Source organism: Phyllobates terribilis, unplaced genomic scaffold (assembly GCF_046119375.1).
Source record: "Phyllobates terribilis strain yellow unplaced genomic scaffold, ASM4611937v1 Scaffold_11__3_contigs__length_659146591, whole genome shotgun sequence".
Classification (NCBI taxonomy): Eukaryota; Metazoa; Chordata; class Amphibia; order Anura; family Dendrobatidae; genus Phyllobates; species Phyllobates terribilis.
In genome coordinates this window covers 438,822,659-438,841,725 of record NW_027362771.1, presented here as the reverse complement: position 1 = coordinate 438,841,725, position 19,067 = coordinate 438,822,659, and the positions used below count along the sequence as shown (strand labels likewise).

The window sequence follows — 19,067 nt, the reverse complement described above, 5'->3', positions numbered from 1 at the left end:
CTTTAGTGTGTTAAGTTACTCAGCTTCCGCCACCTTCTCCGGGATCCAGCGCCGTTCTTCTCCTCTTCTCAGTGGCGTCACCGCTCTTAAGGCTCTCTGGGTCACACTGTGCTCTGTGTGGCCCCAAAGTGGCTTTTAAACCCTTCACCACCCCTTCCTGGCCAGGCCAAATTTTACAATTCTGAACACTATCACTTTATGGTGATAACTCTGGAACGCTTCAACGGATACCCCTGATTCTGAGATTGTTTTTTTGTGACATATTGTACTTTATGTTAGTGGTAAATTTATGTAGATAATTTTTGCGTTTATTAGTGAAAATATCGGAATTATGGCGAAAATTTTGAAAACTTTTCAATTTTTATATCCTTAAACCAGTTAGTCATGCTGTACAAAATAATAACATTTACCACATGTCTACTTTACATCTGCATAATTTTTTAAACATTATTTTTTTTTTTGTTAGGAACTTAAAAGGGTTAAAAGTTCATCAGCAATTTCTAATTTTTCCAACAAAATTAAAAAAAAACAATTTTTGTAGGGACCACATCACATATGAAGTGACTTTGAGGGGCCTATATGATAGAAAATACCCAAAAGTGACACCATTTTAAAAACTGCACCCCTCAAGATGCTTAAAACCACATTCAAGAAGGTTATTAATCTTGAGGTGCTTCACAGGCATTAAAGCAATGTAGAAGGAAAAAATTAACATTTTTACTTTTTCCCACAATAATGTTGCTTTAGCCCCATTTTTTTATTTTCACAAGAGTAATAGGAGAAAATGGACCCCAAAATTTGTTGTGGAATTTCTCCTGAGTACTCTATGGGTCCAACCAAACATGTCTGTATTATGATTTCCCATCAGGTCTTGGCTGTCCAATCTCATGACTACAGCATCCTTCACCTCCTTGGGAAAGGCCATCAATATCACATCAGTGGGGTCCGAATCCAAGCCACATTTAGCTGACTGAAGGGGCCGTGGCATTCCAATAAGCGCCACTTCCCCTTCATTGTCTACCAGGCATAGTTCAGCCTTAATAGTAATGGTCCCTGATTTTCCAGCTCACTTACACTCATTCACATTCAAGTTAAAGGGATAGTCTGGTCCCAAAAGAAGAGTCTGCTGTCACTGTATGTGATGGCAGACTGCTGAATCGTGGCAACGTGTGATGCACACACTGTCACGATTACCCTGTATGTCCCCTGTGAGTTGGCGGTCACGTGGCTGCATGTATGCTATCTGCATACATAAAGGCAAATGCCAACTAGTCTCACCCCGATTCTCTGAATTGAAGAGAATTGAGAGCAGTGCAGAATCTAGTCGGCACACGACCACAAGTATGCAAATCACACGCGGTCATGAGACTGCCCAGACGTTTATCACACACTGTCACATTTTGCCAGTCTGCAGTCAAATAGAATGACTGCAGACTGCTCCGCTGCAATACCAGACTCCGCCACTAGTAAGAGTACGGAGCTGTGCCTGGTAAACTGTGAATGTGATGCAGCATTTGGTGGGGATGACTAGAGTTAGTTGATCAATAGGTTACCCAGAAGTCACACTTCTACCCATAGCCCATCAAAATATGGACACCAAACCGAGTACGCACTGATGCAATACGTGTGGTTTTTCATGGACTTGTGTTGGTACTTTTGGTACATTTCATCTGTGATACTGGAGAAAAACAGACGCGTCTCCGCGAGTTTTGAAACAACACGGACATGTGTATAGCACCAAAGATTATAATGGGTACGTGTTATACTGATTAAAAAAAAAACAGATAGAACACATACATGCTTTCCATCATGGATGTGCGAATGAGGCCTAATCTTGTGCAGGCAGGCTCTACAAAGTCTACCATCATAAAGAGAAAAAACAGCTGTGATTAAAACTTCTTCCTGAGCGATGGATATGCAGCAACACCTTCACTGATGTCCGCAGCAATACACCCAACTGGCACTGTGCTACATGTACCGTCTGGTTTGTGTAAGGACCACATGCAATAAATTATTACAGATCTGTCATTATACATAAGCATTAATCATATTTCACACAGTATGTATTAACATTTTTCTATAAAATGTTCTGATATATTACTTCAATTTTTTACTATTTTCCTCCAAGTACTGTGACTTTTATTTAATTTTTGTTCTCTTTACAACATGTATTGCAATCTGCAAAATATATCTTTTTTTCAGTTCTATAAAAAAGAATTCTATTACATTATTAGCTATTCTCCTATTTTCTAGATGTCCTCATCCTGTAACTCTAGCTGGGATGCTAGAGATGGGTGTTTCCTATCTACCAGTGAACCAGAACTGGGAGAAGTATCTAGATGAAGCTCAGATCACTTATGAGGAGCTGCAGAAAGAGATGAAGAAATCCCTCATGAACCTGGCGAATGACGCCTGTCAGCTGCTGTTTGACGATAGGTGCGTGATCAAAAGAAGACAAAAGTTTGAAGGGAACCTGTCATCGAATTTATGCTGCCCGAACCATGGCTGCTTTATATACGTTAAAAAGTTTGGTTCAGGAAGCAGGCGACAGGTTCCCTTTTAAATACAATAATATTTTTTTAATGTAATTTTACACCTTCTTTCCTGGCGAATTTTCATTTTTGCGCCTTGATTTTCTGCTATCATTCATTCAAGAACCATAACTTTTTATTTTTGGGTCATCACATTCTTATGAGGGCTTGTTGTTTGCGGAGCCAGTTGTAGTTTTGAATGACAGCATTTACTTAACCATGTAATGTATTGAAAGACAGGAAAAAAAAAGTGGTGGGAAATGGTTAAAAAAAAACTGCAATTGAAAAATATTTTTTTTTTTTGAGTTTCGTTTTTATAGTGTCTAATGTGCAGTAAAAATGACTTGGCAACAGGTCAGTACAATGCCAGCGATATCAAACTTACAGTGGGTATGGAAAGTATTCAGACCCCTTTTAAATTTTTCACTCTTTGTTTCATTGTAGCCATTTGGTAAATTCTAAAAAGTTCATTTTTTTTTCTCATTAATGTACACTCTGCACCCCATCTTGACTGAAATAAAACAGAAATCTAGAAATTTTTGCAAATTTATTAAAAAAGAAAAACTGAAATATCACATGGTCATAAGTATTCAGACCCTTTGCTCAGACACTCATATTTAAGTCACATGCTGTCCATTTCCTTGTGATCCTCTTTGAGATGGTTCTACTCCTTCATTGGAGTCCAGCTGTGTTTAATTAAACTGATAGGACTTGATTTGGAAAGGCACATATAAGACCTCACAGTGCATGTCAGACCAAATGAGAATCATGAGCTCAAAGGAACTGCCTAAGGAGCTCAGAGACAGAATTGTGGCAAGGCACAGATCTGGCCAAGATTACAAAAGAATTTCTGCAGTACTCAAAGTTCCTAAGAGCACACTAGCCTCCATGATCCTTAAATGGAAGAAGTTTGGGACCACCAGAAGTCTTCCTAGACCTGGTCGTCCAGGTGAGAGAGGTAAAGAACCCCAAGATCACTGTGGCTGAGCTCCAGAAATGCAGTAGGGAAATTGGAGAAAGTTCCACTATCACTACAGCCCTCCACCAGTCGGGCCCTTATGGCAGAGTGGCCCAACAGAAGCCTCTCCTCAGTGCAAGACATATGAAAGCCCACATAGAGTTTGCTCAAAAACACATGAAGGACTCCCAGACTTTGAGAAATAAGATTCTCTGGTCTGATGAGACGAAGATAGAACTTTTTTGTGATAATTCTAAGCGGTATGTGTGGAGAAAACTAGGCACTGCTCTTCACCTGCCCAATACAATCGCAACAGTGAAACATGGCGGTGGCAGCATCATGCTATTGGGGTGTTTTTCAGCTGCAAGGACAGGACGACTGGTTGCAATTGAAGGAAACATGAATGCGGCCAAGTACAGAGATATCCTGGATGAAAACCTCTTCCAGAGTGCTCTGGACCTCAGACTTGGCCGAAGATTCACCTTCCAACAAGACAATGACCCTAAGCACACAGCTAAAATAACAAAGGAGTGGCTTCAGAACAACTCTGTGACCATTCTTGACTGGCCCAGCCAGAGCCCTGCCATAAACCCAATTGAGCATTTCTGGAGAAACCTGAAAATGGCTGTCCACCAACATTCACCATCCAGCCTGACAGAACTGGAGAGGATCTGCAGGGAAGAATGGCAGAGGATCCCCAAATCCAGGTGGGAAAAATTTGTTGCATTATTCACAAGAAGACTCATGGCTGTACTAGCTCAAAAGGGTGCTTCTACTCAATACTGAGCAAAGGGTCTGAATACTTATGACCATGTGATATTTCAGTTTTTCTTTTTTAATAAATTTTCAAAAATTTCTACATTTCTGTTTGTTTTTTTTTTCAGTCAAGATGGGGTGCAGAGTGTACTTTAATGAGAAAAAAAATGAACTTTTTAGAATTTACCAAATGGCTGCAATGAAACAAAGAGTGAAAAATTTAAAGGGGCCTGAATATTTTCCGTACCCACTGTATATGTATATACTTTAGTGATTTTAAAAATGTAAAACTTAAAAAAAAAAAAAAAGGGTTTGTGCCGCCATATTCTGAGAGCCGTAAATTATTTTTCTTTTCATTGATAGTCTGTTTTTTGCATGCCGAGCTGTTATTTTATTAAAGCTGCCATTTTATGGTATGTATAGTATTATGATAGCCTTTTATTACATTTTTTGGAGAGGTGCAGTGGCCAAAAAAACTTAAATTCTGGTATTTCAATTTTATTTTTTCTTTATGGCTGCTACCATTTTGGTTTATTTTAATTTCTAGATTTTCGGATTGAAAAAGAGGGGTGAATTGAAACTGCAAGCATTTATGCCCTTGTATTTTCACGTAGATGAAATTTAATGTTCTATGAGTCCCAACCACAAACTATGCTTCATAGGAACCAAATTTGGACTGGAAGACCCATAATAAATTCTTAACACACATAGAAAGCATTAAAGAGTACCAAAAATGATAGATGCCGACAAATTACTCTCAAGCCTCGAATACACTGCTGAAAAAAATAAAGGGAGCTCTCAAATAACACATCGTAGATCTGAATGAATGAAATATTCTCATTGAATCCTTTGTTCTGTACAAAGTTGAATGTGCTGGCAAAAGAATCACACAAAAATCATCACTGGAATTCAAATTTATTAACCAATGGAGGTCTGGATTTGGAGTCACCCCCAAAATGAAAGTGGAAAAACACACTACAGGCTGATCCAACTTTGATGTAATGTCCTTAAAACCAGTCAAAATGAGGCTCAGCATTGTTTGTGGCCTCCACGTGCCTGCATGACCTCCCTACAACGCCTGGGCATGCTCCTCATGAGGTTGCAGATGGTCTCCTGTGGGATCTCCTCCCAGACCTGGACTAAAGCATCCGCCAACTCCTGGACAGTCTGTGGTGCAACGTGACGTTGGTGGATGGAGCGAGACATTATGTCCCAGATGTGCTCAATCGGATTCAGGTCTGGGGAACGAGCGGGCCAGTCCATAGCTTCAGTGGCTTCATCTTGCACGAACTGCTGACACATTCCAGCCACATGAGGTCTGTCATTGTCCTGCATTAGGAGGAACCCAGGGCCAACTGCACCAGTATATGGTCTCACAAGGGTTCTGAGGATCTCATCTCGGTACCTAATGGCAGTCAGGCTACCTCTGGCGAGCACATGGAGGGCTGTGCGGCCTTCCAAAGAAATGCCACCCTACACCATTACTGACCCACTGCCAAACCGGTCATGCTGAAGGATGTTGCAGGCAGCAGATCGCTCTCCACGGCGTCTCCAGACTCTGTCACGTCTGTCACATGTGCTCAGTGTGAACCTGCTTTCATCTATGAAGAGCACAGGGCGCGAGCGGCGACTTTGCCAATCCTGGTGTTCTGTGGCAAATGCCAAGCATCCTGCACAGTGTTGGGCTGTGAGCACAACCCCGCTCTGGACTTCGGGCTTTCATACCACCCTCATGGAGTCGGTTTCTAACTGTTTGTGCAGACACATGCACATTTGTGGCCGGCTGGAGGTCATTTGCAGGGCTCTGGCAGTGCTCCTCCTGTTCCTCCTTGCACAAAGGCGGAGGTAGCGGTCCTGCTGCTGGGTTGTTGCCCTTCTAAGGTCCCCTCCACGTCTCCTGGTGTACTGGCCTGTCTCCTGGTAGCGCCTCCAGCCTCTGGATATTATGCTGGCAGACACAGCAAACCTTCTTGCCACAGCTCGCATTGATGTGCCATCCTGGATGAGCTGCACTACCTGAGCAACTTCTGTGGGTTGTAGAGTCCGTCTCATGCTACCACGAGTGTGAAAGCACAACCAACATTCAAAAGTGACCAAAACATCAGCCAGAAAGCATTGGTACTGAGATGTGGTCTGTGGTCCTCACCTGCAGAACCACTCCTTTATTGAGTGTGTCTTGATAATTGCCAATAATTTCCATCTATTGTCTATTCCATTTGCACAACAGCATGTGAAATTGATTGTCAATCAGTGTTGCTTCCTAAGTGGACAGTTTGATTTCACAGAAGTTTGATTTACTTGGAGTTATATTCTGTAGTGTTCCCTTTTATTTTTTTGAGCAGTGTATAATAGAACATAAATAACCATGATGTATAAGATACAAATATTGCACATTTTATTAGATGCAAAAAAAAATCACAAACAATTACTAAGGAAAAACATATTCAAAACACCCCATAAAAACAAAAAGGAAGTGTGATCACAATGGCATTATATAATATCCGTCAGCGAGAATAATCATTGGAGCAGTTCATGTACAAAAGTAGAGACCAACATAAACCTATTCACCATACATGATGCAGAGATTTAGAAATGCCAATTTATAAAGGGAACAAATAATATAAGTAATACATTTCGCCAAGCATCAAACATGTTAACCTGGCCAATAGGAAAGCTCATTTGTAGAAATCACATTACAGAGGACAATTGAATTAATGCCCACCACATGTCATAATCAGTGCACCAAGTGACTCACACTGCCCAGTACCCCTTGCTTCATATTAGCACCAAGATGACAGTTAGAGGTTCCTTCAGAAGACCCCCGGCAGCCATGTTGATGGATAGGCATCTATTTTATTGCAGAGGAGGGTCAGGGGCACCCAAATGGGCGTGCTTGCATGTCACACCATTTAAATGCAGTGGTCAGAGATTGACAGCGACATCTACATGGTTAAATCACAGTAGTGATTAAAGATCGTTCTGATCATTACTGGTAGAGGAAGGTGCCAAGATCCACTCTGTATCTAGTGGGCTTAGCACCTACACCCGCTCCATACAGATGAACCAGATGTACAGGCAATGCTTTGTTGGGAAGGGATTACTAACCATATGCTCACCCTTTTTTAGAAATGTTAGATTGTAGAATATTTTTAATATTTTTTCCTAGGCATTTTGTAGCCTTAGCGTTCTTATATATCCTTCTATTGAGTGTGATTTACCTCCAATATGATACTTAATCACTGTAGGCAGGCGGAGGTCAGAACTGATCTCACGATTTTTTATGGATTTGATATTGTGATCCAGTGTATAAGTTGTGGTGCCAACGTTTTCCACAAGTCAGATAAAAAAAACACTGAGTACAGCATTTTCATCAACAGATCAGACTCTGTGGATATGTAGATCTTCTTGTTTGTGTCAGGTTGATAGGACTCCAATCTCAAGAGTGGGCGTTATTCCTTCTCTGCTGGTAAACAGCAGTCCACAGACAGAGTTGTTCTCCTTTTAAATATCCACTGTAGAGAGTAAGAGGACTTGACCTCTACTGCCACCTATTAAAAGTACCAATTCTGAAAGTCAATATTGACCCTTTAACAAGCCTTGCCACATGACTTAGAATTAAAAGCCAACCCAACTCTTCATTTGCAGGCATCTGCTTCAGGGTGTTTGCCCCTCGTCAGTGCAAGGCTGAAGATCTGATTTGGCTATGTGAGAGGCCTCTGCCATAGGGTCTAAGGATGAACGTGGCTCATCTGGAGTGTCTGATTTTGGCTTTTATCCAAAGTCATGTGGCAAGGCTTGTTATAGAGTTGATATTGACTTTTAAGATTGTGACATCCCATAGGTGGCACGAGATTTCTAGTCCTCTTCCTTTCTGAAGTGGATATTTGCATATTTTAGTCACTATAGGAGCACTTCATGGCCTATAAGTCTCTTTACTCTGGCTTGGCATTCTTCACAAGGAAAATAATTCCCCCTTAGTCTCCTTTAAATGAGTAGGAGTTGTGGAAAATGCAAAGTGCTCTATTATCAGCAAGTCAAGAAACATATTGGTGAGGAAGCCCAAGACGATTTCTGTCAAATTCCTTGAAAAGGCTGATTCTGGAATTTTTCTAGGTTTGGTCTCTTTTATCTTGAATTTGAAGTAAACACTTTTTTTTTAACTCTGTATAATGTTTCCCAGTGATTGGGACTGCATGATGATGCTGATGGTATATGTATCTCTTCACAAACCAGATACAAAACTGATCCGTGGCTTTGGGATTTAGAGTGGGATATTCAAGAATTCAAGCAAAAGAAGGTAAAACCTAGCAAGAGGAAAGATGCCAAATCTGCATCAGAACATAAGTCAAGGAGCCAGGTTGTCATTGACCCACACGAAGGTGAGTACCCTTACATTCCTAGGCACTAGTTTAGTAGAAACCGCATTTTTGTCATGATTTTTCCCCAATTTCTTTTGTGATTTTGTTGCGGATTAGCTGTCATTTTACCCCAATAACATCAATATATCTAGATTCTGGACCTCCCAATGAAGAAGAAGAATCACAGCCTCTTCCTGGTAAAGTTTACCTAGATGATATCATTGAGAAAACTCTGCCATATTTGCCCAAAAGAAGCCAACACCTGCCAGGGCATCCTGGGTAAGTCATAGATGCAAAAGATACATAAATTAACTTAAAAGGAACCTGTTGCTGGACTCATGCTGGCCAAACTACAGCCTGGCTGCATGATTGCAGCCAGATATATCTTTCTTTGAAATCCTGTGGTGTCTGAAAAGCCAGCCTGGGCCCATGGGGAGAGACATGACTAGTGTGGCATCTCCTCCTCCCATACGTGGTTTTGGCAGAACGTATCTTATGACAAGTTACCGTCTATGTCTTGTAACTCAGTTTTTTTTTCCACCGGCTTTCCTAACATCTTATTCATTAATACTGCAATTAGTAAGGTTTTTAATAGGAGGCCATAACTTTCTCTTCAGGTAGACAACTGCACCATAATAGTGTAATCTTATTTAGAGTTTAAAGAGTGCACATCACAAGTGACTAAATGACTGCACCAAACTCAACATTTGTCTAAATATGTTTAATATAATAGGAAAAAAAACATTAGCAGCATCTAAAGAACTGAAGTCTCCAGCACCTATATGGAAAGTTTTAGGAGAAACTCAAGGTTTCACATGTTTGCCAGTTTTGATCAAATCAGGGAGTCGATCAATCAGAGACAATAGAACACACAACCAATTCTGTCTGTGTCCCAGACTTGTATGCCCTCAGATGCCTGGTTACAAGTTTTTATTACAAACCACAAAGATAAGGAAAGTGGGAGTGACTTACATTACGTTATCTAAAAAGGAAGATACGTTGGGAAAAACAAAGTCGTAATTTATGTATTCTGCTGCATTCCTTAGGATCTGGCTATATCTAGTTTACTATACGTTCTGAAACAAAAGAAGGCTTTAATACATCTCTATATCAGAGACAACACCCTGCTTTTATGAATATCACTTATAAAGCTAATATTAAAATAAAAAATTATCAAAGATATATGAATTGTCTAAATAATAAAACAAAGTATAAATATTTACCATAACAGTTATCAATCATGAGATGTGGTTTTAGCTAAAGGAGCTCTGCCTGCATCATTAACGTGACACACAAGTCCATCAAATTCCACTTTTTTTCATGTTTCCGTTCCCCATTATTCTTAGTGTAACATGTTTCTCAGAGCTTTTATTTCAGTGTTGTTTGCTGATGCACAAAAGCTAATTTTGCTTTTAAATAACCACATGGCTATGGTGAGTTGAAGTTGTGTTAATCTTTGTAGGTGGTATCGTAAGCTTTGCCCGAAACTGAGTGATCCTGATTGGGTACCTGGTCCTAGCCTCATCAGCCTTCAGATGAGATTAACTCCTAAACTGATGCGTTTGACTTGGGATGGCTTTCCTCTACACTTCTCTGACAAGCATGGTTGGGGATACCTTGTTCCAGGACGGAAAGACAACCTATCGGCCAGTCAAGGCGATGATGATTGTGATGTTAATAATGATTGCCCTTACACAGCAATTGAAAATGTCTATGTTGAATATTGCAAAAATAAAGCAAGTGGCATCTCAGGGGAGCGTGACTTGGATGTACAGGACGAGTTCATGCTTACTGAAGACAGTATCTGGCAAAAGGTAGAATACCGCATGGATGTGGCCTAGGAAATATTCTGAGAATATGGTGCTCCCTGAAGTGGCTGTGCTCAGAAAGCCTTCTTATTTCTAGGTAGAAGAACTCAGTCGATTGGAGAATGATATGAGCCTTGAAGGATCGACCAAAGCAACTTCACAGAAGAAAAGTAAACTGGTATGTTTTCTTTTTATTCTGTGGTGGGAAAGCTTACATTTTCTTCAAGGCACGTAGGACATAGAGTACAGTAGATTAATGTCTGGAACTACAGTTGTGCAAATCATCGCTCTTGCTCCATCCATTTTCAGAGAACTAGTAGAATAAATTCATCCACAGATCATATATAAATATATTATTTCACAAGGGGGAGCTCCTGCTCCATTTCATTTGACAGGTGTCGATTCCTACTTAGGCTTACATACATAGAGTCAAATCAACAGATACAATAAGACAAAGCCCAATACCCTATAAAGGGAGAATATTCTACTGCTCATTGACCATATTCAAAATTAATGTACCAGTGACTGCATGATTAGAGGGGGTTTGTATGATAATTTCAAAAAGTGCCTTCCATAGTGCAGAGTAGCAAAATCCCATACATCAAACAGAGGTAGATATTAATAAAGTGTTATAGTGAGAGATGAATCTATTAACCCCCAGGAAGAAGCTACTGCAAAACACGCGTCGGGGCCTGTGATTCGTCCTTACAGGTCATGTGTATTACGTCTGTTTACCAGATTCATCTAGTGCTTTCTTTTCCATATCAGGCTCTCTTCCTGTCTCAGCCTGTAGTGGAAATCTTCAGCATCTCCCCAATCATGTTACCGGTTTTAGAGTGCTTTCTCTCTCTTCAAGTCATCTCTTTACCTCCTTTCATCAAATTCACCCTGGGAGATGAGTCTGAAGAGATGTCACAGCTATGTTGTGCACACAAGCACTCCAGGACCCCAACCTTCATGGCTTTCCTTTGTGTCACCTTTGGATGTGTCCACTGTTCACCCCAGGGCACTCTTGTCTGAGGCTCTTTCTCCAGATGTCATCCTATCTTCTGATGAGGTTATGTCCTCAGAGGCGTATTCTGACTCATTGCTGGAGTACTGCTTCTCAACAAGACTCTGGCTAGATCCGCAGCCAGGTCTTCCCTCCACTATACCTTTGCTTCTACCCAGTATTTCAAAACAATTTCAGGGGTATTTTCCAGTGTGGGTGTTTTGATTAGTCTGGGCCCTGGATAGAGTTTGTTGACCCATGGTGAAAAAATACTTCTATTTTAGCTTCATTGTAATCAGCCAGATGCCTCTCTGAGGCCGCAGGCAAGATGGCCATTAGTCAGATCATTTTGCTGAGGACTTGGAGCTGCGACTTTGCTTCCAAAAAGGCCCTGGCTGATCTTTTAGTGATACACTTCTCTGTGGCAACAGACTGGAAAAATACCTCGTCCAGGGCTAAGCATGAAGGAAGTACCCCTTTTTTGTCCTTTCGACTCTTCTTACCCTCCAGCTTACAGAGGCGTTTTCCCTCTCTGGAAAAGAAAAAAAAAAACACTATAAGCCTGCACTACTCACAAACCTGAAGGGGTGCCTAGCACACCATTAGGCATGAGCTCTAAGTTGTACATGGTGCACACATTTCCACCAGTGGACGCTAACTTTGGCTCTGTGATCCTACAGGCAGTTGTATGTCAGTCTTCGGCCTAGCTTTCAGGCTGCCTTCCTTTTATTTCCCACTCCAGGGACTGCCTTGGGATGTCCCCAATTATATGTATGATAAAAGAGTATATTTGTTCTTATCATCCTGTCGTCTTCATAGGGGAACGCTGCAGACTTACTTTTTGATTTGAGTCGCCCTTTGAGTTGTTTTTAGCAGTGTTCTTGGCTTTCTAGTTATCTGACATCTATTAACATATATTGCGGGGTTACAAACTGCTTAGCTCTGTGCCACTAGGTGGGTATAGCCCGCTCAGGAAGAGACAACTTGCCATCTTTAGGTCGTATCCTCAGACTTTACCCACGGTTCTTGTGAAGACTGCAAGAAAAGCATTTTACGGTACAATAATCCTCTTTTTATCCAATATAAATGTCCTGCAATATATTAATATATATATTTATACAGTGAGTTTTTAGTGGTACTATATATTGTGAATGGCACAAAGTAATTTGTCTTGATACTTTCTGCAGGAGACCTAATTATTAGACTGATCGTTACGTGCTTCTCATCTGTCATGACATTTGTATCTGTAATCACATGTAGCCCACACCCTATTTATTATGACAGGAGCTTCCTGCTGAATTGCTTGTAGAGTTTGAAAGCTCCGCACCTCTTCACCATGGAAATGACCCGTGCAATGACGTCAACGTTTCAGGCTGCTGGTTCTATCGTTTGCCACACAAAGTGAGTCTGGAAAATGCACTTAACACTCTTTGCTCTTAATAGTTAGAATGGTAATTGCAGACTCGGACACGGGGAACATTTTCATTTGCTGATTCATTGAAGAATAAGTAGTGTATGTAATTTATCAATACTTTGCATGAGGGAATATTTGAAAAGCAATTCTTCACAGGCTCTGAACATCGGGCCTCAGACCTTTGATACATCGTTTAGGGCTATTGAAACATGCAGCAGGTGAAATAAGTATTGAACACGTCACCAATTTTTTAAGTAAATATATTTCTAAAGGTGCTTTTGACATGAAATTCTTACCAGTTGTTGGTAACAACCAATTCAATCCACACAGGTAAAGAAATCAAACCATAGATAAACTAAGTTATGTGTAATAATGAGAAATGACACAGGGAAAAAGTATTGAACACTCTTATTGAAATTTATTTAATACTTCATACAAAAGTCTTTGTTGGTGATGATATCTTCAAGACACCTCCTGTATGGAGAAACTAGTCGCATGCATTGCTCGGGTGTTATATTGGCCCATTCTTCCTCACAAACACTCTTCACATCCTGAAGGTCCCGTGGGCTCCTTCTGTGAACTCTGAGCTTTAGTTCTTTCCAAAATTTTCTATTGGATTCAGGTCAGGTGATTGGCTGGGCCATTCTAGCAGCTTTATTTTCTTTCTCTGAAACCAATAGAGAGTTTCCTTGGCTGTGTGTTTGGGATCATTGTCTTGTTGATTTGTCCACCCTCTTTTCATCTTCATCATCCTGGTAGATGGCAGCTGATTTTTATCAAGAATATCTCTGCACATTTGTCCATTCATTATTCCTTCAATGACATGGAGTTTGCCAGTGCCTATTCTGAAAAACAGCCCCACACCATGATGTTCCCATCTCTAATCTTCACTGTTGGCATGGTGTTTTGGGGCTATATGCAATGCCTTTTGGCCTTCAAACATGGTGTGTGGCATCCAAAGAGTTCACTTTTGGTCCAATCTGACCAGACTATATTCTCCCAGTATTTCACAGGCTTGTCTAAATGTTGTTGAGTAAACTTTAAACTCGCCTGAACATGCTTTTTGTTCAGCAGTGGAGTCTTGTGTGATGAGCGTACATACTGGCCATGGAGGTTGATTGCATTACTTATTGTTTTCTTTGAAATAATTGTACCGGCTGATTCCAGGTCTTTTTGTAGCTCTCCACAAGTGGTCCTTGGCCCTTGAATGACTCTTCTGATTCTTTTCACTCCTCTGTCTGAAATTTTGTGGGGAGCAGCTGGTCGTGGTCGGTTTATGGTGAAATTATGTTCTTTCCACGTCGGGATTATTGCCACATCAGTGCTCACTGGAACCTTCAGTAGTTTATAAATTCTTCTGTCAATGCCATCAGTATGTTTTGCAACAATAAGGTTACAAAGGTCTTGAGACAGCTCACTGGTTTTACACATCATGACATGTTTCTTGTGTGGCACCTTGGTAATGAGACACATTTTTATAGGCTGTCAGTTGAACCATCTGATGTTATTTTTCACTAAGTGGCAGGATTGCTTTCTAATGGACTTCAGCTGGTGTCATGACTTTCCATGGCTTTTTGCACCTTTCTTTCTTCACGTGTTCAATACTTTTTCCCTGTGTCATGTTTCATTATTACTCAGAATTTCTGGACATCTGTGATTGATTTCCTTGCCTGTGTGGATTGGATGGGTTGTTACCGACTTCTGGTGAGAATTTTATGTCAATAGCAGCTGTAGAAATATATTTACTTAGAAAAATGGTGATGTGTTCAATACTTATTTCACCTGCTGTATGGTATTATGTTCTTATAGTTTACTAGCAAGTAACATTATTTTATTGTAGTCCGGGAATTCTGGCCTTCTGACAATTAGTTTTCTCTGCACTCTTGCAATACTGAGTGATTGGGGCATGTTTTGTCTTTAAACTATTCTGTTTGGACAGCTCATTAGTTTTCTGTTATATGCGCTAGTAATGCTTTGCTGCTTTGTACTTATGTACAGGCAGGGTTAATGCTGATAACAGAGGGCCCCATAGCACAAACTCCGAATGGAAACCTCAGAATGCTGACATTTTGGCTGCATGCACCACCATTACAGAAACTACATAAAGAATTGTATGGTGCTATAATTCTGTATACAGTGAGCATCATCAGTGGCTATGGGTAGCTGCTCCCAGTAAGCAGAGGAGGCTTTTCATTGCTGAGCTACCTTTCAATATGGGCACCCATTGCTGTCAGATGCTCTGCCTTTATGGTAGGTTACCACTGCTAGAAACCAGACAATGAGATTAATCAGATTAAATGTATGAAAAGTCTGAAAAATACATAATGAAAAAGGGGACCTGGACCACGCATCCAAATATTACACATTGATCTACAGCTGCTAAGCAAAATTTTCAAGGCTGAGCATGAGGTTCTTGCGTAACATTTTGATCAAATTGTTTAAGCCCACTGCCACATCACCCAGTACCACAGAAACAGTGGCTGCCTTACAGTACCCCCTTACAGCTCTTTTGTTATAATGGCAGTGGTCATCGTGGCCCACCTAAACAGGTCGCCGTGATGTGGCAGTGGGTTTATGCACTTTGATCAAAATGTTAACTGTTAAAAAGTTCAGTTTTGAAAACTTTGCCTAGCCTCAGTAGATCAGTGTATAATATTTGGATGTGTGGTCCAGATCCTATTTTTCATGAGAGGTTTACAAGAAAGCTGCAAATAAACTGTCGTCAGTGCTTCTTATAAAATAACTCTATTTGAATAGGCTTCTTGATTTAGTTTTTTTGTTTGTCTGCCGTGACTAATACAAGAATAACTTTTCTATAATTTCATTGTTTTACCATTTAGGATGGAAATGCTAATAACGTGGGTAGCCCATTTGCAAAGGATTTTCTTCCAAAGATGGAAGATGGAACATTACAGGCCAGTACTGGGGGCAACAGTGCCACACGGGCATTAGAAATTAACAAGATGATTTCATTCTGGAGAAATGCACACAAGCGCATAAGGTATTTTCTTATGTTTTACGGGGTCAATATTAATGCTGCGTTATGAGCTATGCATCTCAATTTAAACCCTGAGTATAAAATGTATATTTTCATCACAAATCCTGTGTGGGGTGTATGGAAAAGGGTCAGGAGCTAAACCTGTTCCGTACCAACCTGATGTTGGCTGTGTCTTCATGTCCCTGCACGGTCAGACACGGCCATTACACAGTACACAGCAGGGGCTCATTTATAAGATTATCTCGGCACAGGAACATTGTTTTTAAACACATCCAATTATGCAGTTTATTTTAATTCCAAGATGTGTTGAATAAAATATACTTTTGTTCGTGGCACAACCCTTTTAAATGCACCAGACTTACCTGCAAATAGCCTGTTAAGAGAGAATATGATGTACATGCTAATGTCTATATTTTAGTGGGTTATGTTGTCTCGGTATCAGGTGTTATTTTTTTTTTCTTTACTTGTAGTGTTAGTCAAATTCTAAAATATTCAAAAATTCTCAATAGCAACAGATCTGATTTAAAAAAAATATATATATATATATATATATATATATATATATATATATATATATATTGTCATCACACTGCCCTGTATAAACGAGTGATGTGCTGCTGAGAACATGTTGTCTTATGCACACAGAAGCAGGGTTGCCAACTTGCTATCTTTTCTACTTCAATGGATTATAAGGTATTGACTAAGTGCATGAAGCCCTGGACCTTCCAGATGAATGGTTGTCAACCAGCAGGAGTCATAATTTGTTTTTTTGCTACGATGTTCACCTTCCTCCATTAATGTAACTGTTTATCTCAAATGTTTAGAAGTAAAATAAAAAGGATGCTAAATTGTACAACTTTTCCACATTTCTGAAATGTGCTTTTAAAACCGAGCACTTAACATTCAGTTATTTTGTTCTTTACAGTTCTCAGAAGGTCGTATGGCTGAAAAAAGGAGAACTGCCACGCACAGTCACCAGGTAGTTTATTAATGGGCTCACAAGGTTGCCGTTCTAAACTTAAAGAAGTTCTCATTTTACTGTCAGCACAACATCCGTGCATATACAAATGCATAGGAGTCCCAGGCATAAAGTGGCCCAATTTGCATTTCACCCACACAGTGACCGCATAAACCAACATACATACAAATGAAATCACTTAGCTGAAATAGAGCCCTTTATAGTCACCGTAGGTGTGTTTGACAGATTGATGTAGGAAAGTAGCGACTTTTACATTTTATAAAATCCACTTCTATATTTTAGCTTTTCCGCTATAATTAATGGAACCTGTAATTTTGCCTCTGTTCATTGCTGCCTTCACGGACAGCTTTTGGTCTGCAGGAAAAATAGTGAAAGTTGAAAGAATAACATTTCTGGGCACTTATGGATTAGCAACGGAAGGTTTGTGGTGGTACGGAAGCAGTAATGTCAAGCAAAGCCTTGGTTCTTGCTGCATTAGTCTACGTTTTCATGTTGAACACATTGTCTATAGATCTTTTTTTCTGTATATTTTTCATTTGAAGAATTGTTTTTCTAAAATATTTTTTTTTATCCTAGAAATCTTGATTTTGATGAAGAACATAAGTATGGCGCTATCCTTCCCCAGGTGATCTCCGCTGGAACCATCACACGTAGAGCAGTGGAGCCAACCTGGCTGACTGCCAGTAATGCACGTGTAAGAAGATGATGAAATCTCACCACTGATTAATAGATTTATTTTGTTGTTTAATATTTTCTTGTTCCCATCACAGCAATATATATCAGCATGTAAATGAAGAACTCAAATTATGTTTGATTGAAATTAGAGGGGTTTCTCATCTGTTCCATTGGATGACACAAGACCTTAAATTATAGCTGGCCACCACTAGAAAGCTGGCACTAAGTAGGTTCAAGCGCTGTCTCTCGTGTGGCTTTCGAGAGCGCATGGCTCCCCTGTCTCCAGCTTAATGCTTGCTGGTGCGCTCCTGAAGATTGACAGTTTTGACCAGAACTATCATTGTGCCGCTGGTCCCATCTGTTTGCCGCTGCAGTATCAGAGGAGCACAACGGCTTTGAAGCTGGTCGAATCCAGCGATCTAGTTAGCTTCATAGCAGTACTTACAAGCTCAATAGCAAGCACTGCATTGCTTTCATAGGAGACTGGCAGCCACTGTACTTGCCAGCTTTAGTTTGTCTGTAGGAGGCAGACATACCTACTTTGCAGGAACATCTTTTTTATATTTCCTTTTGTTTTAGGTTGGGAATGCAGGGCTGAATAGTCACCCTATTATTCTATTTGAGGAAGGAGAACATTACTCCACTGTTGTCTGCTTGCTATATGGTCACCCACTACTCTTAATCCTCTCCTGGTGCTTTCTCACTCCTTAAGGGGAGAAATACCAAAAGGATGTCCATGCTGGATATTGGAAAGCCAAAAAATGTTTTTCTTTCAGAACTATAAAAAAAAACCTTCGTGTGTATATGTTTTTAATTTCTTTATTTTAGATTTTTTTTTTCCTGCAGCTCTTTGGTGCTTCCTCCCATTCTTTCTTCCATCAACGTGCCACTTTTCCCTGTTTTGATTGGACACTGAGATAACACAAGTGTCATTTCCACTGCCACCTGATGGGAAAACTTCCTGCTTTTGTTGTGTCAGCTCGGCCATCACTATGTCTCCTATTACTCCTGCTTTCCTGTGCCATAGGCAATTTTGAGTTTCTTTTCACCAGCTGCCTTTCCTGCAGTCCACTCCTGCTAACCAGTATTGTTTCTCCTCACTGTCTATAGGCAGGAATTAGCTGTATTGCCATGTCAGAACCGAGAAGTGAGGTCTTAGGGCAGGATTTGGTGCTGTAGTACAAAACACCCTTGCTGTGAGCCAGAACGTCTATGCACCAACTGTTTGGGTCTTATATAACTTATTAGCAATTCCTTTTATGTAGTCCCCACCAATGAATTTTCACTAGGTCACAAAGCAGAGTGGGTATGCTCCCTAATGCTTGTGGTATCAAACCTTACTAAGGCATTGAAATCTATTGTGCACATACTGGGTCTCTTAACCCTACAGACCTCTCTAGCTTACTAAGAAGATGAGAAAGACACCACTGAAGAAGGGTCTTAGGGAATTCCAATGGTCTCCTGAATCAGTTGGACATTAGCTGTGTTCTAGGTTTTTCCATGTCTCCTCCCGGTGCACAGCACTTTACCATCTCTTCTAGATATGAGTACCTTTCTAACTGACAGATCTCCCATTTACAATCTGACACCGCTATCTGT

The 19,067-nt window shown here is 40.4% G+C and overlaps 1 protein-coding gene across 3 annotated transcripts in view; it reads left to right on the top strand.

The window, feature by feature from the left end:
• Nucleotides 1-19,067, top strand: part of POLG (DNA polymerase gamma, catalytic subunit) — an 82,295-nt gene that overhangs the window by 21,744 nt on the left and 41,484 nt on the right. For all 3 annotated transcript variants that reach the window (XM_073653255.1, XM_073653254.1, XM_073653253.1), the window contains exons 7-15: nt 2,254-2,436; nt 8,479-8,624; nt 8,756-8,882; nt 10,066-10,417; nt 10,509-10,589; nt 12,687-12,803; nt 15,657-15,817; nt 16,740-16,793; nt 17,370-17,487. In XM_073653255.1, the coding sequence (XP_073509356.1) occupies nt 2,254-2,436; nt 8,479-8,624; nt 8,756-8,882; nt 10,066-10,417; nt 10,509-10,589; nt 12,687-12,803; nt 15,657-15,817; nt 16,740-16,793; nt 17,370-17,487 (1,339 nt within the window). The remainder of the gene's footprint in view (nt 1-2,253; nt 2,437-8,478; nt 8,625-8,755; nt 8,883-10,065; nt 10,418-10,508; nt 10,590-12,686; nt 12,804-15,656; nt 15,818-16,739; nt 16,794-17,369; nt 17,488-19,067) is intronic.